We start from the raw sequence: 25,114 nt of genomic DNA, 5'->3' as shown, positions 1-25,114 counted from the left end.
CAGAGCATATGCTCAATAATACTTGTTGATTGAATTTAGTTATGCATGGATTTACTTTATATTATTTATATGAAGTACATATTTAACATCTGTTGCACTATTATGTTATTTAATCTGACATTAACTGTCGTTTTCACTTTTATCAATTATCCACTCATTGTGCAATCAGTTGCCAAACCTCTACTTGGTGCTATGTATATAGTTAGCATTCGAGGTGGGGAGAGACCAAAAAAGGTATAAAGTAAGACGTTCATAAAGAAGTCCCCACTTCCTGATGAATAAATTAGAAGTCGTTAGCAAGCAAAGATTGGACACCCAAAATCCAAGGGGGAAATAAGATTGTATGTTTTTAAAAACACTCCAGCAGTTAGGTGTGTTTCTATAAATGCTGCCTTCCACTCCCTCAAACAGCCCAACTCCCCAATTGTCCGCCAGAGCCATCTCCTATCCAGCCTTACTCAAAGCTCCTTCCCTGGAAACTGACAGCTGGGGAAACCCCACTGAGGCCCGCCCCTCCTGTTATCCTGAGTGGTGCAACCTGTGGGAGGGCCTGCGGAACCGACCAATGGGATGAAGCGGGAGCAGGAGCCTGGGTAAACAAACGCAGAGGTGCTGCTCCTGGGGCTCCTCACCGCCGGACGCCCAACGCTTTGGCCCGATGCCTATCCAGGGCGGAAAGAACCGAGGGAGCAAAGAGACAGATGTTAATACCAATCAGAAGCTGGTACTTCGGGAGGAGTGGGCGGGAACTACTTCACATTTAAGCCAATAAGCATCACACGTGCCCTGTTAGGTGACTGAGCGGCATCCTCTTCGGCCCAATAGACGAATAGGGCGGTGCCCAGCAACCAATAGCTTGGGTTCGGGGGCGGGGTGAGGAGTCAGTGCGCTTTAAGAGGCCACCTGGCGAGTGGTGGGGCGCTCCGCGGTGCTGTGGCTCACGCTCCGGTTCGGGAGGCCGAGGCTGTGCTGGCGGCGGCGACCTCTGCGGCAGCGACGGCTGAGGCTCTCGGAAGAGCCACCGCGTGGGGTCTGAAGGAGGAGCTTCTGGTCAGCTCAGGTGGGCTCGGGCGCCCGGGCTGCTGGGGCGGGGACCCGCGGGCAGCGCCGCTCTCCAGGTTTCGGGGGCGCCCTGCGCCTCCCTTTCCTCCGCCCTCGGGCTGTGAGGGGCGGCGCGCGCCTGCCCGAGCTCCGGCGGGGAGGGCAAACCGGCAGGTCCCACGTCGCGTCAACTGCGGTGCCCCTGCTTAGCCCCTTGGAGGCGCGGGGCTGCTTCGTCGTTTTTTTTCCTGCAAAGGCGCGCTCTCCATCTCCCACCCCCAACTTCCCTGGGCCCCCGCAGCCCCCCGCTCACACGGGGACTGATGTCTTTGGCTTGCGAGTCCCTTTCCTCCGAGGCACACGAAGCAGTGCGGCATCCCTTGTCCCCTTCCCCGGCGGGAAGGCGGGGAGATGCGCATCGTGGCCCCTCCCCCATGCGCGGCCCCCCCCCCGCCCCCCCCAGTGCGGGTGTTGCGTTTCTTCTTCTGCTCCCACCACCCCTTTTACTCCCGCCCCCGTTCTTGATCCCCAAGTTGCGTGAGGGACCTGGGCCGCTTCTCTTCTGCCTTCCCCTCCGCGAGTGAGTCCTTTACCCTCCTCCCACCCCCTAGATTTCACCCCCATCTCTCATGGAAACTAACATTTTCCGCTGGTCCCTTCCAGGCAGCTGGAAGGTGAGCACCGGAGAAGCAGAAGACACTGTCCAGGGAAACTTTACAGTGGGAACTTGAATCGGTCCTGTTAAAGGTAAGCCATTCTTGTCTTACTTACAAATAGCCTTGGGTCGTTGATGTCCTCTCTAGAATCTTCGTCCCATACGGTTGTTTTGGTGATCATTTCTGAAAACGCAGGAGAGAAGGATTTACCGGCAGCGAGAAATTTAAAATGTGTTTTGTTTTGTTTTTAAGTAGACAGAATTGGATTGCATTTTAAACAGCTTAACTGGGGGGGCAGAGAGTTTGCCAGTGCGAGGGCCTGACCACTCTAGTTGATCGTAAATTATAGAACTTACTTGAGCACAGTGTGATTTGATCACGCCCAGCCAATGGATGATAATAGCGTTGAAACTGTTTAACAATAACATTCTCTATTCTACTTTCACGAGAATTTGTATTCACCTTCATAGTGTATCATTTTGGGTTTCAATAGTGTTGATTGTAGCCATATGTTCTAGATGATAGTACAAACTACTTGTATGTTGTGCCTACATAAAATTATGCCAAGAATTTTATGGGGGGAAAAAGTAACTCACCACACTTAGATTTGATTGAGACTTTAGAGTTTTAAAAATACTAACCTAGGTATTGCAGGGTTTTGTTTTGGGAGATGCAGGAAATGGAAGTGTTGGGAAAAGTCTGATGGCTCCTTGGGCTGTGCATGTCTGAGAGAGAGAGAGAGTGCATGTGGAAAAGAGAAAATACACGTGTACAAAACCTTGTAGATTCTAACCGTGCTTAATGTCAGGGCTTCACATAAATTGGAATTGTTTTTCCTAGTTCTCAGTGGTGACTTGTAAGCAGTGAATCTAATCATGTCCACACTGTTTTGGTCAGAACTTTGCATGTTTTTGTGAAAAATTCTTACTGTTTTTCTTATTCTATTTGTAACATCTATATCAGTGTGCTTCCCTGTATTTTGCTATGGTAAGACTGTATCTTGTATGTAGAGAAGGAAGTCTAGTAGAGTGAGTTAAAAGGGATCTTTACTATGAAGAGGCATCATTGTTTGATGGACCATATGTTTGAGCCCTATTAATAAATCACACTAAAAAGAGGAAGATCTTAAAGCTATTTCAACAAATGCCCAGATGTTTAGAACAATAAAAAGAATTTCTGACAGAATTACTAGCAGTCAAAAAAGAAACGTCCTGGACAAATAACAAGCTTATGGGTGGGTTGCTATTGTGAGTTAGTATATAAGGCTGCAGTTGAAAACCAAAGTTATTTTTGTCCTTTCTTTTCATGTGGATTTGTACTTATAAATTACTTGTTTGCAGATTTAAAGGACTATAGTTATGATTTCTTCGTAGAGATCTTGCCTTTAAGGAGTTCACAATTGAATGGAAGACCTGTACACTGAGAATGAAAGGTAGAGGAAGTGCTGCAGGACAGGATGTGAACAGGACCCGGACAGGCACTGTGGCCCCTGCCACGTCTGCTGCTCTGGACGTTCTGAAGTGCCGTTTTCCTGGACCTCATGTTTATTTCACACACCTTGGCTTCTCTCTCTAGGTGCTGTTCTCTCCTTTGAAAGGCCTTTACCACAGTCTGTGTGCCTGATGAGGTTCTATTTTAAAATCTTCTTGAAGTTTGCCACTGACCTCTACTCCATCCAAATAATTGTTTTTTATCTCTTTCTGTTAGTTTGTTATAAATAATGACAGTAGATTCACATTTTTCACAGTGATTATGGTCTATAAAGTCACCTAGGTCACTAAATTAGCAAATAATGAACCATTGTTTTCGGGGGGAAATAATCTTAAATACTAAATACAACTCATCCTGGTAGAGTCTGTTTTCTTATTTTTAAAAAGAGAAAATGAGGTTCAGAAGTGTTAAGTGACTTCCCTGAGGCCACCCTCTAACAGGTGCCAGAGTTAAGATTCAAACCGTTTCCTGCTGGCTCCAGGGGCAAAGCTCCTTGCACTACACTACACTGCACTGCCCCCTACCGTCTGTGTCCTTTAGTCATCTCAACATGAGAGCCGAAAGAAGGCAGAGAGCACTGCCTTGTTCTGCCGTAGCTGGAAATTTTTGCCATTCTGTGTATGTCTGTAAATGACTGTGAAAGTGCCATTGATTTTAGGAATACAAATAAATTTTAGCAAGTAGGTGAATTTTTAAATATAGGATCCACAAATAATGAGGATCAACTGTACTTATAAAAGATCCCTGAAGTCTATTTCCTGTTAGCCCTCCTCCCTAAGCTCCCCCTCCCCCCTGTCCACTGTAGATTCCTTAGCTTCTTTGAGAGTTCATTCACTTATTCTTTTATTAAACAACTAGAGGCCCAGTGCACAAAAATTTGTGCACTGGGCGGGGGGGGGGGGGGGAGGGGGCCTCAGCCCGGCCTGTGCCCTCTCGCAGTCTGGGACCCCTCGGGAGATAACGACCTGCTGGCTTAGGCCTGCTCCCGGGTGGCAGAGGGCAGGCCCAATCCCTAGGTGCAGCCCCTGGTCAGGCTCAGAGCAGGGCTGATTGGGGAGTTGGGGCACGGCCCCCTGTCATGCACAGAGCAGGGCGGATTGGGAGGTTGCAATGCCACCCTCAGTCACGCTCAGAGTATGGCTGATTCGGGGGTTGGGGCACCGCCCCCTGTCACACTCAAGGCAGGGTCGATGGGGAGGTTGCGGCACCACCCCCTGTCACACACAGCACAGGGCCAATCAGGGGGTTGGGCGCTGCCCCCTGTCATGCACAGAGCAGGGCCCATCAGGGGGTTGGGGAGCTCCCCCCTGTCACGCACAGAGTAGGGCCGATAGGGGAGTTAGGGCACCGCCCTCTATCACCCACAGAGCAGGGCCGATCATGGCTGTTTGCAGCTGGTCACACACCCTTCAGGGTGGGGGTCCCCACTGGGGTGCCTGGCCAGTCTGGGTGAGGGGCTGAGGGCTGCTTTCAGGCTGGCGGTTGTTGATTGAAGCTCCCAACCGCTCCTTTTTTTTATTTTATTCTGGGCCAGCTTTAGCTCTGGCTCTAGCTCTGAGAGCAGGTATCTGGTTTGTTTCGGTTCTGTAATCGAAACAATGTATAACTTCAGCTCTGAGATCCGGCCTATATGTGTTAGAATGTTTCAAACTGCCAGCTCAGAGGCCGGCAAGTGAGGCGGGGAACGTTGGAGTCTGCAGTCCCTGGAGCAAGCAAGCCTCATGTTCGCTTGCAGCTGCCTGGCTGCCGGCCGCCATCTTGGCTGACAGTTAATTTGCATAAGGATATGCTGATTAGCCAATGGGAAGGGTAGTGGTCGTACGCCAATTACCATGTTTCTCTTTTATTAGTGTAGATTTTTTATTAAGCATTTACTGTAAGTCGGGGTCTGGTCTAGACTGTGGTGAACAAACTAGAGATTAAGCTCCTGCCCTTATAGGTGTGTTATTTAAGTAAGAAGGACAGATAGCTAGCAGTCTGGAGCTCAGGGGAGAGGTCCAGGTTGGAATTACAGATTACAGTGGGGCCTTGACTTACGAGTGTCCTGACTAATGAGTTTTTCGAGATACGAGCTGTCTCTCGGCAGATTTTTTGCTTTGAGTTTCGAGCTAAAATTCGGGTTACGAGCCAGCTTCAGATACCCCACCACTAGTTGGCGCAGCGAACGTCACAGTGATCGTCACAACATTGGCCCAGCATCAAGTGTCTCACTCAGTGATTTCAGTTACGAGCTCCGTCACGGAACGAGTTAAACTCGTAAGTCAAGGCCCCACTGTAACTTGACCACAGTGAAACCTATTGTGCCCCCTCCCATTTCACATCCCTTAGAATACTGACTTCCAGGACATTTCTGTTCTACTGTGTGCATAACACTTCCTTTTGAGCCAAGCCACGCCCTAGATTATTTCCTCCTTCAAGTTCAATCTGTCCTTAGTTAGGACTCTGAGTCCTGGTCCAGTCTTTTATGGTCAAAGAAGTAGGATTGGCCCAGTCAGTGTGGTTTAGTGGTTGAGCATCAACCTGTGAACCAGAAGGTCACGGTTCAATTCCCAGTCAGGTCACATGCCCGGGTTTCAGGCTAGAACCCCAGTGGGGGGAGTGCAGGAGGCAGCCGATTGATGATTCATTCTCATCATTGATGTTTCTTTCTATCTCCCCTTCTCCCTTCCTTTCTGAAAACAAGAAAATTATATCTTAAAAAATAAGAAGAAGTAGGATTGGTTTCATGCATTATCTGTCCCACAGGTTATAGAATATACAAAAGAACCCCTTGGAGACAGTTTCTTCAGAAGATAGTTAAGACTATGGGAGTCCTTAGTCTGTCCAATTCAAATACCTATCACATGATCATAGATAATGTTCAATAAAGCACCTAACAAAGTAACTGACACATGCCACAGTATTCCATAAATCTTCCTTTTGGTGTTGCATGTAATATAGTGCAGATATTTGTTCATATGGCTGTCTTCCTTCCTAGACTGAGCTCCATGCGGCAGGATCCACATCTTCATTCTTCTATCCTTGGCACTTAGTTCAGTGCCTGTTATATAATAATAGAGGCACAAGTGTATGACTTGAGGAATTTCTAACTCTTTCTGAAAGGATGGGAATATAGAAGGTTTCCTAGAGAAGGTATTTCTTAAGCTCATTCGTAAAGGATAAATAGGAATGTCTTCCAAGTGAATAAAAGTTGAGACAGCATGCTAAGTACGGACCAGCATGCGCAAAGGCACAGAGATATGAAAAGATTATAAGGTTGGTTACTGAACATTCCTAGTTGATTAAAAAAAACAAAACACGAAAAGCAAGCAAACAGAAATCACTTGAGGAAATAACTATGAATGGGCTTAGCTAGAGGGCATGTCACAGCTGAGTTAACCATGACCGCAGCTGCTCAGCTATGAATGTAAGTTTTAGGGAGAAACTTTCTCAAGTAGTTGGCAGGGTATCAGTAACAGTTTAGAAATACAAGTATTGAATTCTGGGAACTATTACACTTCAGTGAAATTATTTACTTCATCATGAAACTTACATGTGTTCTATACTTTTCAAAGTTCTCAAAATATAATCAAACTGTATTCTGAAAGAGCTCACAAGCTAACAAGGAGAAAGATGGATGAACTGATTTATCATATGATAAGTGAGGTAATCTATACATATAAAAGGCTGATATGCAAAGTGTCCCCTCGGGAGTTTAAACGGGAGACGGGGAGTTTGATCGTTTGCTATGACGTGCGCTGACCAGCAGGGGGTGGCGCAGAACATGGCAAACCACCAATGGCAGCAGGGGAGCAAGGGAAGGAGGAGGCAGGGAGGTGGAGAGCAGGGAACCTGATTGGCCTTGATTGCAGGCCAGGCCTAGGGACCCTACCCGTGCATGAATTTCATGCGCCAGGCTTCTAGTATATGAATAAAATGCTCTCTAAATAAGGAAAAAGGAATAGTAGTATAGGAAGTGCTGGGGGAAAATTCTTCAAATGAGGTGATAATTGAGCTAGGCATTGGTAGGTAAAGAGGAAGGAGTTCACTAAACTGAAATTAGGGATTCTTTAAAGAATATTTTGTGGTAGGAAAGCTTTAAGAATTACCCATTTTTGCTATCTGTTGTGGTTTTTTAAAAAATATATATTTTATTGATTTTTTACAGAGAGGAAGGGAGCAGGATAGAGAGTTAAAAACATCAATGAGAGAGAAACATCGATCAGCTGCCTCTTGCACACCCCCTACTGGGGATGTGCCCCCAACCAAGGTACATGCCCTTGACCGGAATCGAACCTGGGACCTTTCAGTCCACAGGCCGACGCTCTATCCACTGAGCCAAACCGGTTAGGGCTGTTGTGGGTTTTAATTAATAGTTACACTTATTCAAACAGTTTTTATAAACACAAAATGTGAATAGTTATAATAGAAGAATTTTGTGTCAAAATAAACTTGTTTAACCAAAGGTTTCTGTAATGCTGGACTTCTCTAGAGCCTTTATTATATTATTGTCCATTGTGAATTGTGGATCTCCAAAAGGGGTACATTACATTTACCCATGGCTTCTCCTCCCTCCTCCTACCTCTCCCACCCCTGCAGCATACCTAAACATCTTTTTGAACAGTATTATATGAGACACTAGAGCAGTGATGGCGAACCTTTTGAGCTCGGCCTGTCAGCATTTTGAAAAACCCTAACTTAACTCTGGTGCCATGTCACATATAGAAATTTTTTGATATTTGCAACCATAGTAAAACAAAGACTTATATTTTTGATATTTATTTTATATATTTAAATGCCATTTAACAAAGAAAAATCAACCAAGAAAATGAGTTCGCATGTCACCTCTGACACGCGTGGATGCTGCGTTTTTTAGGTTTGCCATCCCTGCACTAGAGGCCCAGTGCACGAATTTGTGCACCAGTGGGGTCCCTCAGCCTGGCCTGCAGGGTTGGGCCGAAATCTGCTCTTGGACATCCCCCGAGGGGTCCCAGATTGCTAGAGGGCACAGGCCAGGTCGGAGGACCTCACTGGTGCACAATTGGGGCTAGGGAGGGATGCGCGAGGGGCATGTCCAGCCCGACTCGCTCAGTCCCCATGGGCCAGACCCCAGCAGCAAGCTCACCTACCAGTTGGAGCGTCTTCGCCCTGGTAGTCAGTGCAAGTCATAGCGAGGGGTTGAGTGGCCTTAGCATATCATTAGCATATTATGCTTTGGTTGAATGGAAGACCAGACACTTAGCCTATTAGGCTTTTATTATATAGGATAGTTTGAGGAATGATGCATTAAAATATATTTTTACCAAACCATGATTTACTAGTATTAGTGCTCTCCATGTGCATTATAAAATAATCTGTATAATCTTATAGGAAAGAAGGAGAGACATTTGAAGAGAAAAAATATATTCTAACCAAGTCATCATCTTTTTTTTTTTTTTTTTTAAATGTATATTTTATTGATTTTTTACAGAGAGGAAGGGAGAGAGATAGTTAGAAACATCGATGAGAGAGAAACATCGATTAGCTGCCTCCTGCACATCTCCCACTGGGGATGTGCCCGCAACCCAGGTACATGCCCTTGACCGGAATCGAACCTGGGACCCTTCAGTCCGCAGGCCGACGCTCTATCCACTGAGCCAAGCCGGTTTCGGCCCAAGTCATCATCTTGGTCAGTAAGTTCCAAGTTTTTAAAAAGTTATATAAACACACAGCCCCTCATTGAAAAGTATGGCTTATTCATATTTTGAAATTCCACTGGTGACACCCTGGGGTGTTGCAAAACCAGAATAGAAGTCAATGCTGGGGCAAAGGCAAAGGTCGTCTTGAAAGTGAGAATCTTCCCACTTGAGAGGATGCTGCGTTTTTTTATGCATTCATATTGGGTCATATTAGACATATATTTTGCCAATTAGGCATTTTATTTAGGAGCATACTGAAAATCCACACCTTCTTCTGACTCTGGATATTTGGGGGTTGTATGCCAATGTTTTCCTTTCAATAAATTTGATTATATGAGCATTAGGGACTGAGTCCTTTTACTATGTAATTTTAACTCCTCTGTCAATTGTGTGATTAACTCCCGAGGAATTGTTAAAATTAAGGAAGCAGCCCCAGCCAGTTTGGCTCAGTGGATAGAGCATCAGCTTGCTGAGCAATGTGTCCCGGGTTCGATTCCAGTCAAGGGCACATACCTTGGTTGCAGGCTCCTCCCGGCCCTGGCTGGTCAGGGCTCGTGCAGGAGGCAAATCAATGTTTCTCTCACATAGATGTTTCTCTCTGTCTTTTCCTCTCTCCTCCACTCTCCCTAAAAATCAATGGGAAAATATCCTCTTGGGTGAGGATTAACAAAATTAAGGAAGCAATGATCATGTTTTTGATAGCTCACTGAATTTGAAGTCAGAAGATCTGGGTTTGAAATTTGTCTTTGCCAGTTTTCTATTTGAATGACCTTGGGCAAAACTACCTAACCATCAGTTGCCTCCATTTCTCTTTTGATTTTTTGTTTGTTTGTTTGTTTAATATATTTTTATTGATTTCAGAGAGGAACGAAGAGAGAGAGAGAGAGAGAGAGAAACATCAATGATGAGAGAGAATCATTGATGAACTGCCTCTTGCACGCTCTCCACTGGAGATCAAGCCCACAACCCAGGCATGTGTGTGCCCTGACCGGGAATTGAACCTCAACCTCCTTGTTCATAGGTCAACACACAACCACTGAGCCATGCCGGCTGGGCTTTATATTTCTCAAATTTTAGACCATTTTGCATTTCTGGACTGAGCCTATTTAATCAAAGTGGTTTTTTGTTTTGTTTTTTTAAATATATATTTTATTGATTTCTTACAGAGAGGAAGGGAAAGGAATGGAGAGTTAGAAACATCGATGAGAGAGAATCATCAATCAGCTGCCTCCTGCACACCCCCCACTGGGGACGTGCCCGAAACCAAGGTACATGCCCTTGACCAGAATCGAACCTGGGACCTTTCAGTCCGCAGGCCGACGCTCTATCCACTGAGCCAAACCGGTCAGGGCAGAGTGGTTTTATTTTTAAATAAATTGCTTGATTTTATTTGCTCATGCTTTATTTGAACTTACATGTTTGTAGCATAAAAATAGGTCTATAATTTTCTTTTGTGGTATTTTTGTTATTTTTAATGTGTTCAGTTACCTATATACTAACCATTAGAAAACTCTTTTCTTGTCTTTGTGCTCTGGAACAGTTGCATGGGAATAGCCTGCTTTTTGAAAGTAGGTGCTGTGTGGACTACAGACTGGTTTTGCCCAACATTGAAAATGTCATTATTTCAGGGATAGTGAGTTTTAACATAGAGATTTTAGTGTAAATGGGAGCACAACCGAATGTAAATATCCAGTGAGAGCTGACTTTAGTGAGATAGTGGTGTCTTTTTATTACTGAGACTAGTACTGTGGCAGTATACTCACTATTTGAGAGTTTATAGGACCTTTGTTTTAATATTGAACAGATATAACTGTTTAGATCTGCAGTCTTGAAGATATGTAATGTGCCTACCAGGGGTCTGCTTTATTCTCACTGAAAGCAAGAAGTTATGCAGTGAAACTTTGCCGTGCTAGAAGCTTATGGAGAATGGGATCTTTTGATCTAATTGTATTAACTTAGAAGTATAAAGGTGAACAAAATCCTAAACTTTAGCTCCCTGTCAAATGCAGTTCTAAGATAGAGCAAATAACTCCACTTTACTTCTCTAGTAAGTTTGATATATTAAGACCTAGTTGATTAGAAATTATAGAATCCCTAGTGTCGGAGGCTCACTTTATAAAGATCCTTTTTTAGGATTTTAGATGTATGACAATGTATTGTATATAATCAGGCTGGATGGGAACTGATGCCGAAGTATACATTTCAGATGAAATCTCTCATTGCAGCTTGTTTTCTTATTTAACTCTTAAACATAAAACACATTGGCTTGAGGGTGGGAGTTGTGAGGAGATTGTTTTTTAATTGGACGTCTTCATTTCATATTAAGATAGAATATACAATACCCCTGGCTTTGGACCTACTTGCTGTATACCAGTGATCCTCAAACTTGAGTTTGTTTCAGAATCACGTGGAGGGCTTATTGCAACAAAGATTTCTAGGTTCAAACGCAGAATTTCTGATTCAACAGGTATAGGTTGGGGGCCTAGGAATTTGCATTTCTAACAAGTTCCCATCTAAGGTGATACTGATGCTGCTGGGACAGGGACTGTATGTTGAGAACCACTGCTGTATACTAACTGTAAATACTAGAAATCTGGTTCTAGATGAAAGCTGAATTTGGTGTGGGAGTATTGCATAGGTTATGGTGCAAATCAACTTTCTGCTCCCAGCATAGTGTTGCATTCAGTTAATTAGTAATACACAGTGACACAACACAATTCTCTTTTCATGATTGTCTTAGTCAAATGTCAGGTGAGAAAATGTTTCATTTACATGGCTTAGAGACCAGAGGTCATTGGTCAGATAGAATTTTGTGATTAATCCCATGAAAATAGGGGTTATTTATATGTCCCTTTTATCCGTCACTTACTATTTAGCCTTGCTTTAGAAGGGTCCAGTAATATTTTTTAATGTCAGAGAACTTTGAGTGCTTATTAAATTGAAAGATTTGTGTGCATTTTAAAGATTTTTTTGAGATTTTTAAAAACTAACGTAAGAGAATAAGAGAAACTTTAAAAGAAAGAAATCACTGGAATTATCTTATCTTATTGGAATGTTGGAGAATAGAGTCTGCTGCATAAAACATCAGAAGTGGATTTTTGTTTTAATGATTTGTCATTGCATTGTTTGAGGTAATACTAGTAATTCTTATAATCCCTCTGCAGATGAAAAATGAAGGCCAAAATCATAGACCTGGCATAAAGCTGGACACAGGAGACAGTTATGAAGGAATAGATAGATATACACACATATGTACATACTTAACACACATATTTTTAATTGTTTTATTTTTTGTTTTAAATAAAGACAAAGATACCTCTTCTGAACTTAGGCATCATGTAGAAGTTTCAAGTTGAAGAGAAAGCAAACTCTGGAAGCCACACCTTTTCATAGAGGAGATTAGCTTCAACAAGTTTTTCTCGCTTGTCTGCTACCTAATTTCTGTTGTTCTAGCAGCTTCACTTTTCAAGTTGATCAGCTGGTCCACACTGACTATTGAAGGAATAGCTGGTATTGCAGACAGTGGGTTGGGCAGACTCCCTACTTGGAAACATTCCTGTTTTATTCTCCTTTCCCCTCAGACAAGACTTGGAGCGAGGAAAAGAAGAATAGAACTAGACCCTACAGACTAGACCAGTGCTTCTGAAGCTTGGCTGCATATCACAAATAATTTCTAAGAGTGATTCTATCAGAGATACTCAATCTTTAGGATTTCACAGGCCAGTAAATTTCCAAAAATATTTTGAGGACAACTAGGATTACAATTTTTTAAAGTAAGGATTGTAAAAACATTCTAATTAATATCATTTTATAAAAGGATATTTTAATACCAAAAAACATAGGAAAGCCTTAATTCAGTACAAAATAAATTTAACTTTATGAAGAACACTCTGTAGTCCTAATTTTTATTTTTTATTTTTTTAACACATTAAGCATCAAGCCTGTTTTGTCTTCCTTTCCGTTTAGCCCGTGATATCCGATTTCACCAATATGCTGGCGGCCGGAGACTGAGGAGGTCCAAACAGAAAGTATAGTGCCAGTCACCGGTGACTGACATGGCGCTTAACGTGTTAATCCTCACCTGATGATATGTTCATGGATTTTTAGAGAGAGAGAGAGGAAGGGAGAGAGAAACAGTGATGTGATCAGCTGCTTCCTATGCACACCTCTACCCAGGATTGAACCCACAACATTTTGGTGTATGGGATAATGCGCCAACCAACTGAGCCACCTGGCCAGGGCAGCATTTTTCTTCAGCCTTGTTCCTCTATGCCCATTAGCAATATTTAAGAAAAATCAAGAGTTTTATAGCATAACCATCCTGGAACTAAAGTGGGGCAAGTATGAGAGAGTAGGGCAGTGGCTAAGAGCATGGACTTTGGGGACAGAAGGAACTGCTCTTACTAAACTCATCAGAGACCTCTAAGGTCCTAAATTCTATGGACACTCCTCAGCCTTCAGCACACCCCTGTACTGGGTATATTAGTTTCTTGTGGCTGCTATTACAAATTACCACAAACTAGTGGCTTAAAACAACATAAACTTACTCTCTGTCAGTTCTGGAGGCCAGAAGTAAAACTCAAGGTGTGTCTAGACCTCAAGAGGCTGTGGGAGAAGGAAAATCTGCTCTTTGCCCCTTCAACTGTTGTGGCCATAGGCATTCCTTGACTTGTGGTCACTTTACTCCAGTCTCTGCCTCCATGATCACAATTCCTCCTCTTCTCTCTGTCTCAAATCTCCCTCTGCTTTTCTCTTATAAGGGCACTTATCATTGTACTTAGGGCCTATTGGGATAATCCAGGATGATTTACTTATCTCAAGATCTTTAATTTAGTTACATCTGCAAAGACCCCTATTCAGCCCGACCTTCCAGTTCTTGATGCATGTAGACAACCTACTTAACATCACCATTTGAATGTGACGGAGGCATTAAAAATTTAACATGTCCAGAATTGAGCTCATCACCCTTCTCACCCCCCACTACCTGTTACCACCCAGGGAAAGTGTGCTCTTCTCACAGAGTTTCTTAGCTCAGTGAATGACATTACCGTGCCAAAGTTATCCGTGATATTTTTCTCATCCCGTCTCCCCACATCAGTTCATCACCACAAACAACCAAAAATAGTTTTGGGATCGTCCCACTCCCTTCTTACTGCCACTATCTTAGTCTAAGCAGCCATTATTATTATTTTCATCTGAATTAGCACATTACCTGCCTTACTGGTCTCCCTTTATTCACTCTCTGTGCAGTCCGTTTTCCATATGGCAGCCTGAATTATGTCCAAATATAAATGGAAATTTTGTTGCTATGCTGTCTAGAACTTTTTTTTAATGGCTTTCATTGCTTTTAGGATGAAATCCAAAATCCTTCATTAGCCTCTAATTTCCTGCATGAGCTGGCCTTGTCTGCCTATGCATCTTCATCCCTCTTCCTTGCCCTTCTCCCACTGGTTCTCCTTTGATGCTCCAACTATATGCATACCTATCTCCCTTTAGTTCCTCTTTTAGTTCTTTCCTGCCTCTGAGAGAGGCACATACTTTTTCCTCTTCTCCCTATTTCTGGCTAATTTACGTTCTTTAGGTATCAGTGTGTTGCTTACTCAGGGAAACCTTTTCTAACCACCCCCCCACTCCTGGGCTTAATTGGATCCCTCTGTTGTCAGTATTCTAATAGTCCCTCTTTTCCTTTTATAACAGGGATCATAATTATTCTTAAGTGTTTGCTTGTCTCCCGAGAGAATGTAAATACTACCAGGGCAAGGACTGTACAGCCTGTCAAAGCACTACAGCATAGTTGGCTGGGGTAAACAGGCACTCAGACATTAATGAGTGAGTGCATCCAGATATAACTAAGAATGGACAATACCTGAATCTAGTAGCAGTGTATTTAAAGTAAAATAAAATTTAAAACTGTTATCCATAATGTTTAACTTTTAAAAAATGGCATTAACCAGACTGAATGAAGTTAACAAAACTGCAGGAAACGGAATAGTAGAGACTAGTTTTTATATCCATTGCTCAGTAGACTTTTTTCCCAGGTGATTCAGTCGAAAGTCCCAAATCTCATTTAGGTTCAAGAATAGCTAGTTTTTGCTGTGAACATGTTGGATCTGAAAGTTTGTGGGTGTTTAAAGTGTTGCACTGATGAAACAGGTATTCTAGAAATATCCTGGATACATTAAAAGCCTAAAGTTCCTTATGGCTGAGAACCAAACCCCTTTTTTCAAGCCCTTTTAGGCTTGAATCCTTGACCACAGTAGAATTCTAAGTCAAATGCTTGGCAGGCCTTTGCACCTCTATTTTGACTAGGAACAGGGTTACGTGTTTTCCCATCTTCAGCCAAAATGACAAATGTTATGTTCCATTTTCAGCCTGTTTGCAGTGTATATAAGAGGGAAAGTGAGGTGGGGAGGGAATAAGTTTCAAGTAGTTCTTAGATTTTATACTGTAATATAGACACAGACTAGACATAAACTTCTTTATCTTCTGTTGGTCTAATTCTAAAGAACTTCTCAAGCAATGACCCACTTCACATTTTCCCTCTCAGTAGGTAAGAGAAAAGGTATGGCAGCTGGTAGTGTGTGTGGCAGAGCTAGTTGTCATTGTTTATTGATTACCTGTATTACTTATTTGTTACCATGTAATGACTTCCCCAAAGCTTAGCAGGTTAAAACAACAGGGTCAGGAATCTGTGAGCAGCTTAGCTGGGTGCCTCCACCTCTGAGTCTCCCATGAAGTTACAGTCAGGCTGTCAACTGGGACAGCTGTCTCATCTGAAGGCTTGACTGGGGGAAGATGAACTTCTAACTCACTCACATGGTGTTAACAGGATTCAGTTCCTGGCCACATGGGCCTCTCCATAGTATAGCTGACACATGGAGCCATTCTGATCGGTAATCCTCCTTGTAGAATCAAGCATTTTCCCCATCTTTGGGAGCTTTGGAGTCATTTTCTTTGTCCCCGCTACACTACAGTATCATAACGATGTGCATTGGAATGGGTGAGGATTGAGTGAATGTGAAAGGTCAGGGTAGGATGGTTAGAGAAACACTGCTCTTAGAGGGTGTGCATGGAGGATGGCGAGCTGGAGAGGAGCTGGGAATAGAGGAGAACATTACATTAAACTCTGGAAGCCGGAAAGTCAGGGACATTACGGGCAGCGATCCTATCTTACCCAGTGTCTTCCCCAAGTTGAAGGCATTCCTCAAATGCCTTACCTAGGAGTCTCCAGTCTCCAGCAAAGTCTCCCATTCCCACCTCCTACTAAAGGTCAGGGGCACATTAAGCACTGTCACCCAGTAAGCCCATAATCCAGTGTTCTTGAACTAACCCAGCAACTCGGGTTGCTTAACCCCTGAATCTGGTACCTTCTTTGTTCCTCCTATAGCAATGTCTGGATGGGTTTTTAAAGTGAGGTAGGACAGCCCTAGCCAGTTTTGCTCAGTGGTTAGAGCGTCAGCCTGCAGACTGAAGGGTCCCAGGTTGGATTCCAGTCAAGGGCACATGCCTGGGTTGTGGGCTCGATCCTCAGTGGGGGGCATGCAGGAGGCAGCCAATCGATGATTCTCTCACATCATTGTTGTTTTTCTCTCTCCCTTCCTCTCTGAAATCAATAAAAAAATATTTTTTAAAAATAAAGTGAGGCAAGACAGATTATGAGGCAGTCAGACGATAGATGTGAAAGTACTTGATAAATTGCTAAACACTATACAAATTAAATTATTAGGTTGCTGCTATTTAAGAGAAACCAAACCAAACTTTCCAATTGTGTGAAAAATCTATACAAGTAGAATGGTATAAAGTACAAATCGACACTGCGTAGCCAACTGTAAGAAAACCACTCTCCTAGTATCAGCAGCCCCATATCTCAATGTTTTCAACTTTGCTAAAATAAAGTGTGTTAATTTGGGGAACGTCTCCATATGAGATTATGGTAATTTTCCTTTCCATTTCTCATGAACGAGTGCATCCTACAATTTGCTCTCTGTCTTCCTCCTTGTTCTTGAATTAGAAGGGTTATTCTTTCTTTTTTCCTCTGCCTTCCCTTTTTCCTTATGGTTGTGTATACTCAGGATTTATTTTTTGGGCAAAGGCAGATGTTTTAGAAAACTAAACTCTGAGTTTCTTTGAATGACTTCCCTATTGATAAGGATAAATCATTGTGTTGGCTGTAAACAACTGCCAATGAATCTTTGGAACGATGATGCTGTGCAACCTGCTACCCAGCAAGGATCTGGACCTTTAAGAGTCCCTGTGTTGAGGAATAACCCACTGATACAGAGCAGACTTGCTTCTGTCATTGTTATGCTGCAAATGGAAGTGGTAAAAATAAGGAACTGGTTTTCTCTCTTCTATAGCCTTAGGGAGGGATTTATTGTGGACCTGGATTTGGAATATAAAAGCAACCTATGTAATGTAGAAACATTGGAAACACTCCAAAAGACAGTAGGGCTTTATTAACGTAGAAATGAGAAAAAGCAAATACGTAATGGAGCACCATACTGTTATTATTGATTTCTTTTGTCTCTATCTAAAATATGTAAAACTGATAATTTCTTACTAGGTGCCTGTTTATACCAATAGTGAATTAAATGGGTTCTGTCTTAAATTGAATACTTTTTAAAAAAAATATTTTTTTAAAATAAAATTCTGAGAGGGAGAGGGAGAGAAAGATAGAAACATCAGTGATGAGAGAGAATCATTCATCTGTTGCCTCCTGCACACCTCTTACTAAGGGGATCAATCCCGCAACCCGGGCACGTGCCCTGACCGGGACTCGAACTGTGACCTTGTGGTTCATAGGTCAGTGCTCAACCTCTGAGCCATGCTGCTGGGCATAAATGAAATACTTTTTAAACTATCAATAGTTGTTTTACTGGCTATTCTTTATTCTTCACTGTTCTACCTAATGTCCATAACAGGTTAGAAAATTGCAAATATTTTAAAGGGGAGTAAGCAATAATTTTTTAGTGTACGCAGAAGAAGCAAAGGATTTTTTCATGAATGTTGCCAAGATGGAAATGAATTAGGAAATAATTTGTTAAAGAAAACTTAAAGGTGCCCCAAGGGGGATGAGGTGTGGATGGTATTTAAATGGATGGTATTTAAATAGAATGGGAAAGTTGCCTGAGTAATGATTCACCAATATTTATGGAGTGCTTAATATTCAGGTGAGTTACAAAACATATAAACTTCCATCAAGCTATAGAGCAGTGGTTCTCAACCTTCCTAATGCCGCGACCCTTTAATACAGTTCCTCATGTTGTGGTGACCCCCAATTTCATTGTTACAAATTGAACATAATTAAAGCATAGTGATTAATCACAAAAACATTATGTAATTATATATGTGTTTTCCGATGGTCTTAGGCGACCCCTGTGAAAAGGTCGTTCCACCCAAAGGGGTCACGACCCACAGGTTGAGAACCGCTGCTATAGACAAATATTAAGGCCAGCACAACTGCTACCAAAAAATTAAGCAAATCAAATATTTGTATTTATAAATTATTTTATGAAAAATTAAAATTATAAAAGTAATAAAAGTTCTTCAAAAGATAAGGAAAACATATATACCCTGATAGAAAAATGGGCAAAGTACTTAAGCAAAAACATTATAAAACAAGAAATATAAAGAGCCAGTAAGTATATCTGAAAATATTCAGCCTCATTAAAAATTAAAGAACTGTAGGCTCTAACTGTAGGCTCAGTGGATAGAGCGTCAGCCTGCAGACTCAAGGGTCCCAGGTTCGATTTCAGTCAGGGGCATGTACCTTGGTTGTGGGCACATCCCTAGTGTGTGCAGGAGGCAGCTGATCGATGTTTCTCTCTCATCAATGTTTCTAACTCTCTATCCCAATCCCTTCCTCTCTGTAAAAAAATCAATAAATATATTTTTAAAAAAATTAAAGAACTGTAAATGTAATTAATAAATTGAGATTGGTAGTGGCTTAAAAAATAATACTCCTGAATGCAGAGGAACAGGCACTTATATACTACTGATGGGAATTTAAATTCTTATGACCATGTGGCAATAAATCAAGAGCCTTAAGAAAACAAATGTAACTTCTAATATAGCAGTTCTATTCCTAGGAGTTATCTTAAGGAAGTCATTTTTTTTAATTTTATTTTTTATTTTTTTATTTTTTTAAAATATATTTTATTGATTTTCCACAGAGAGGAAGGGAGAGGGATAGAGAGTTAGAAACATCGATGAGAGAGAAACATCGACCAGCTGCCTCCTGCACACCTCCCACCGGGGATGTGCTCACAACCAAGGTACATGCCCTTGACCGGAATTGAACCTGGGACCTCTCAGTCCGCAGGCCGACGCTCTATCCACTGAGCCAAACCGGTCTGGCAGGAAGTCATTTTTTTTTAAATGAGCCCAAGAAGTTAATCAAACTTTTATAATACAGAAACATTAAAACACCCCAAAAGACAATATGGCTGTGTTATCATAGGAATGAGAAAAAGCAAATGATGGTACATCATGTGTGTGTGTCTGTGTATCTGAATACACTCAGGGGAAGTCAGGGAGGTTATATGCGCCACACTGTTAATGATTCTTTACTCTGGTTGGTTGAACAGCTGGTGACCTTAATTTTCTCTTTTTTGCTTATCAATATAATAAACATGTATTGTTTTTTGAAATAAGTTCTAAATAAAACCAATCTTGAGAATCAGAATAAGAGACAGTTGCTTACCATGTTCATTAAGAAGGCATTTCCGCCGAACCGGTTTGGCTCAGTGGATAGAGCGTCGGCCTGCGGACTCAAGAGTCCCAGGTTTGATTCCGGTCAAGGGCATGTACCTTGGTTGCGGGCACATCCCCACTGGGGGGCGTGCAGGAGGCAGCTGATGGATCTCTCTCATCGATGTTTCTAACTCTCTATCCCTCTCCCTTCTTCTCTGTAAAAAAATCAATAAAATATATATTTTTTAAAAAACGCATTTCCTTTACTTATTTAAACTTTAAGAAAGCCATGTGATCGTGATTAGGTTCTAGAACCTACAGAATTTGCCTTGAAAAGATTCATCCTCCCTCTCACTTGCTAGAAAGGCTAACTATTTATTTATTTAATTTTTTTACAAGAGAAGAGATCCATTTTATTTATTTATTTTTCAATAAGTGTAAATCCTTGGGGGGTACAGCATTACACAGATTCTATGTCCAGTGGCCTTAGCAGAAAGGTTGCTTTGGAATTTAGCTTGACCCATGCCACTGTTTCCATGAGCACGAGTTACCTTTACCCAGATTACTCTGGTTTTACTCCATTTGCTACCAGGAGTCACTGTGGTGTTCTTGCTTTGTACACATAATCACATCTCTTGCCTAAATAGAATTCAGTTTCATCTCAAGTATAAACACCTTCAATTTTTCGAAAAACATTTTTTTTATTATTGGTTTCATAGAGAGAAAAGGAGAAGGAGAGGGAGATAGAAACATTAGTGATGAGAGAGAATCATTGATGCCCCCTGCATGCTCCCCACTAGGGACCAAGCCCACAACCCGGGCATGTACCTTGATTGGGAATCAAACTATGATCTCCTGGTTCATAGGATGATACTCAACCACTGAGCCACGCAGGCTCAGACTAAACACCTTCAATTTTAAGAAGAGCTGTGTGCTCCCTCTGATTCTGGAAACCCCACTTATAGTCAGCAAAAATGGCCTTCCAGAGATATTTATTGTTACAGAAGTCCTGTTCTTAGCAGACTCTGTAGACTCCAAGATGGCAGAAAGAAGGCACATTTTTCTTTTAACTCTTAAAGAATTGTACATCTGTATAGTTGATAATTATAAGATATTATTAGTTTTGTAACATACAAATGAGCAGTTTGTGTTCATCTGTAGTTAATAACTTGGACTGAGAACTTCAGAAGCTTCTGGGAGAATCTGGATATTACAGGTTTTCATTTCCTTGATTCTTGTAACATTTTACCTTTTCTTTTGTTTCTGTTTAGGTTCTATCATAATGAATGGATCCAGTGTGGCAAATACATCACCCAATGTAAAATCCAAAGAGGACCAGGTGTTAAATGGGCACGATGAGAAAGAAAACCCATTTGCAGAGTACATGTGGATGGAGAATGAAGAGGATTTTAACAGACAGGTAAAGAAAGAAGAGGAAGGACAATGATGTGTGTGACTCAGCAGCTATAATACTTTATTGTAGTTCTGCTACAAAAGAAATGGGTTCCTCGGCTTTAGAATAACTTAAAAATACGTGGAGGCCTAGTCTGAGCTGACCAGGAAACACCTTCAACTGGTAAAAGACCAGGTAGTACTTTGGAGGAAGAGCATGATATTTTTCTACCACATTAATTAGAAGAGGATCTAGTGCCATGGTGATCTGGTATAGACTTCTGAGAAACAGCAGATTTGTGCAGACAGGCCAGCCTGGCATGCCCCAGTCAAGAACCCAGGGACTGGCAGAATGTGAGCCTGAGATCGATATGTGTGTAGTAGGGTGGGGGAAGGCTAGACGCTTCAACAAAGATTCAGCAGTGTCTTCTATCTCTGTAACGTTAATAGCCCAAGGTAAGCCATTCTAGGTAGACAGGTGGGGCCACATAGTTCCTTCCATGGTGTTGCTTTGCCACCTCCAGGGCACTTATCAGCTACTAGTAAGTAACTGAAGGAAAACGGGAAGTCTAGCCACTGGGAAAGGGAGAGAGTCAAAAGCCAAGGCAAGGGATCTTCTTTTCACCAAGTGATGCGAAGTGCTCCCCTCCCTTGTGGGGACATCACTGGATAGTTACGTGGCCATGTCTAGCACAGGAGATGGGAAATACGGCATTAACTGAGCAGCCTGTTGCTGAGGGAAGAAGAAAACAAGCTTTGGGGATACTGTCAGCAGTCTCCACTCCAAGTGGCTCACGGTGTCATGATTTGTGTGAGTAGCACATATATCATGCTTCGGTCACACCCCTGTGCCCAGGTAACCGTTTTTGAGGGTGCCTGTGGATAAGGATAAATTTAATAAGGGGAACACTTTTGGGGGGAGTCAGGGCAGATCTTGAACAAGTAGGTTAAATCTTGTGGCTTAGAAATATTTTGTAGTTATTGCTAAGTACTTCATAACTTTCTAATTTACTTGAATTTTTTTTTAAATGTTGTTAACTATAATGTTGAAATACTATTTTTGAGTCTTGCTATCAGTGACTTTTCCTTTGAATTCATGAGGTGTTAACTGTATTGGCTAGTTTGGGTGATGATTTTTGTTTGACTCCTCCCTCGCAGTGGCATGAGTGAGCTGTGAATCTGTTACCAGGCCAGCTGCAGGAGAAGAGATGGCCAAATGTGAGGCAGGAGGCCTGTTAAAATCACACAGTGTGCAGATTGAACTCTTTCATAAGAGTTAATAGTCAATGACTATAAACAGGTATAAAATATCTTAGATACATATTGCTTTAGTTTAGGGCAATCTTTAAGAAATACGGACTTGTTTCAATATTCATAGTTTTTTTCTTTTTATCTTCATCTGAGGACATGCTTTCATTGGTTTTGAGAGAGAGAAGAAGGGAGAGAGAGAGAGAGAAACATTGATCAGCTGCCTCCTGCACATACCCTGACCAGGGATCAAACCCACAACTTGGGTATGTGCTTGGACCAGGAATCGAACCTGCAGCCTTTTGGTATATGGGATGATACTCCAACCCATTGAGCACACCGGCCAGGGCTCATATTGTTTCTTGTTTTGAAAGAATGTTACATTGACGAAATCATTTTCTATTGGTATGTCAAAAAGTACTCTTTGTATTTTTCTAAGGTTCTGAAAGTATTTTTCACCCTTAAGGGCCTCATTACCAGAAAAGTGGGCCAGAAGCTGAGAGTTGGTTTTGACTTACTGTCTGCTGTCCAGGTAGTGGTCTAGTTACATAGTTTCTATACCTTTTTCATAGTTGTAAAATGGGAAACTTAGGAAAAGTTGCTTCTTAATAAGATTGAGAAAAGAATTTTAAGCTTTAAAAATGATTTTTGGGCCTTAGCTGGTTTACTCAGTGGATGATAGAGCATCAGCCTGCAGACTAAAGGATCCCAGGTTTGATTCTGGTCAAGGGCACATACCCGGTTTCTAGGCTCAATTCCCAGTGGGGGCATGCAGGAGGCAGCCAATCAATGATTCTCTGTCATCGTTGATGTTTTTATCTCTCCTTCCCTCTCCCTTCCTCTCTGAAATCAATAAAAAAATATTTTTACCAAAAAAAAAAGACTTTTGGTAAGTGCCATGTGAATGGAAAATATCTGTGTCACATATTAGAGGTCTTAGATGATCTGTGAAGAATTTCTGCTATTTTGAATAACTATTTCTTTAGTCTTATTGTTAATGGAACTTAGCAATTGAAAAATTTATATTCTGTCCAGCCAGTCATTAGAAGCATCTTAATTCTTAGATCTCATGCAAGATCATTCTTAATCTTGGAGTAAACCTCTAACACAAAGAGGTAGATTGAAACCTGGAAGGGACAAGTGCCTCTGGGAGGGTGAGTCTGAGCTTGCACCTTTGCCTGTCAGGTGGAGGAGGAGCTGCTGGAGCAGGACTTCTTGGACCGTTGCTTCCAGGAGATGCTGGACGAGGAAGACCAAGACTGGTTTATTCCATCGCGAGACCTGCCTCAGGCCATGGGACAGTTGCAACAACAGTTAAATGGACTATCTGTCAGCAATGGTCATGATTCTGAAGATATTTTGGTAAGAGCCATAAGTAGTTCCACATGTGACATAGTGAGAATATGGGATTTGTAGTCACAGTCTTACTTTCTGGCACTACTACCTTGGGCAAATCCCTGGAGCCCTCTAAGCCGCTATTCTTCACTTACCATGTGGGCATTAATAATTGGGTACATTGAAGATGCATTCACCTAATAAAGCATTGTGAAAACATCAATGTTACAGCATCACCAACTTTCATTTTTCCCAATGGGCTTTTCAAAATAGAATTGGGATTAAGGATAAAAATTTGAACATAGAAAAGGTGTTGTTGGTTTTTTTTTTTTTTTTTTTTTAAGATATCTTTATTGATCTCAGAGGGGAAGGGAGAGGGAAAGAGAGAAACATCAATGATGAGAGAGAATTATTGGTCGGCTGCCTCCTGCACATCCCCTACTGGGGATCGAGCCCACAATCCAGGCATGCGCTCTTGACTGGAATTGAACCCGGGACCCTTCAGTCCGCAGGCTGATGCTCTTTCCACTGAGCCAAACCAGCTAGGGCAAGATTTGGTTTTAAATTATAATTTGCTGCTGTTCTTTTCTTTTACTGTCCCTCAAATCTGCATTTGTAATTTTGAATGATGCTGTTATAAAAACTGTTCATTTTGGAAGGAACATATTCATTAGAGGCCATTTTCCACTTAAAATTAGAAGACTGGGTAAATAATTCCCTGCCTTCCATGTTTACCTACAGAATTCTGAGTGATTTAGTTCTCACACAACTCATGGTCTGAATGATTGTGCCCATAGTTTACTAAGATTTGGGTATTCACAAGAGAGCAGAGAACCAAAGAGAGTACAGCAAGATGAAAAAAGATATATGTGCATAGGGATTGTGGTAATCAAACTGGTTTGATGGAGTTCGCTGATGTTCATCAGATTAGGGTGCTCAATGAGTTGAACTATTTTTGGAGTCAAACTTGTAAGCCCCTAATGAAAGCATCATAAAGGGAGCAGAAATCTGAAGCAGGAAGGAGACAGTGCGGTTGGTCAGGGCTTAGTATGTCAGGGGCCCATTGAGACCAGCCCAGCAGTAATGGGCTGAGTTGCAGGAATTCTGTTTTTTTCTCTCTTGAGGCTGAGGGGAAGGTACTGGTAATAATGGAAACAGGGAGAAAATAAGTTTTAAAGTACAGTTTGCCGTGGGATTTATTATCTCTTGGTTCTTATTCCAGAGCAAAAGTAACCTGAACCCGGATGCCAAGGAATTTATTCCAGGAGTGAAGTACTGAGCTGACAGAAACTTTGAGGAGGACTTGTATGTCCCCACATCTGGGGACAGTGCCGCACAAAAAGGCAGAGCTGAAGGGGGGGGTGGGGTGGGCTAGGGATGCACAGTGGGGGAGGGGAATAGTAGTTTAACTTAACACTGTGACTGGAGTAGCTAAACGTGCTCAGTCTTACTCTACAAGCCTCTGAGTATTTCTCTTTTGTTCTACTGACTTTCCTTTTGAGCAGTTTATTATTATTATTATCATTATTAGGTTTTGCCTTTTTGAGTTAAGGAAATTATTGCAATTCTTCACCTTCATCAGGAATGTTCTGCAATGTGTGT

The 25,114-nt window shown here is 42.0% G+C and overlaps 1 protein-coding gene and 1 pseudogene across 2 annotated transcripts; one reads left to right on the top strand and one right to left on the bottom strand.

Annotated features, from left to right (window-relative positions):
* The first annotated feature begins 910 nt into the window (after positions 1–910).
* Positions 911–24,891, top strand: PAIP2B (poly(A) binding protein interacting protein 2B). 2 transcript variants are annotated; one of them, XM_070429435.1, is made up of 5 exons: positions 911–1,060; positions 1,705–1,788; positions 20,809–20,957; positions 23,363–23,539; positions 24,735–24,891. In XM_070429435.1, exons 3-5 carry the CDS (start codon positions 20,820–20,822, stop codon positions 24,789–24,791), a joined length of 372 nt encoding a protein of 123 aa, XP_070285536.1. In that variant the 5' UTR covers positions 911–1,060; positions 1,705–1,788; positions 20,809–20,819; the 3' UTR covers positions 24,792–24,891. The 2 variants fall into 2 exon arrangements, with proteins under 2 accessions (XP_070285536.1, XP_070285537.1); XM_070429436.1 differs by lacking the exon at positions 911–1,060 and adding an exon at positions 1,550–1,621.
* LOC139019231 (large ribosomal subunit protein eL33 pseudogene) lies at positions 19,966–20,692 on the bottom strand (annotated as a pseudogene).
* Positions 24,892–25,114: the final 223 nt, after the last annotated feature.

This window comes from Myotis yumanensis, unplaced genomic scaffold, assembly GCF_028538775.1.
Source record: "Myotis yumanensis isolate MYYU_CA2020_CCGP unplaced genomic scaffold, mMyoYum1.0.hap1 SCAF_11, whole genome shotgun sequence".
Classification (NCBI taxonomy): domain Eukaryota; kingdom Metazoa; phylum Chordata; class Mammalia; order Chiroptera; family Vespertilionidae; genus Myotis; species Myotis yumanensis.
Note: the sequence above shows the minus strand (reverse complement) of the source record. Positions and strands in the feature narration are given on the sequence as shown.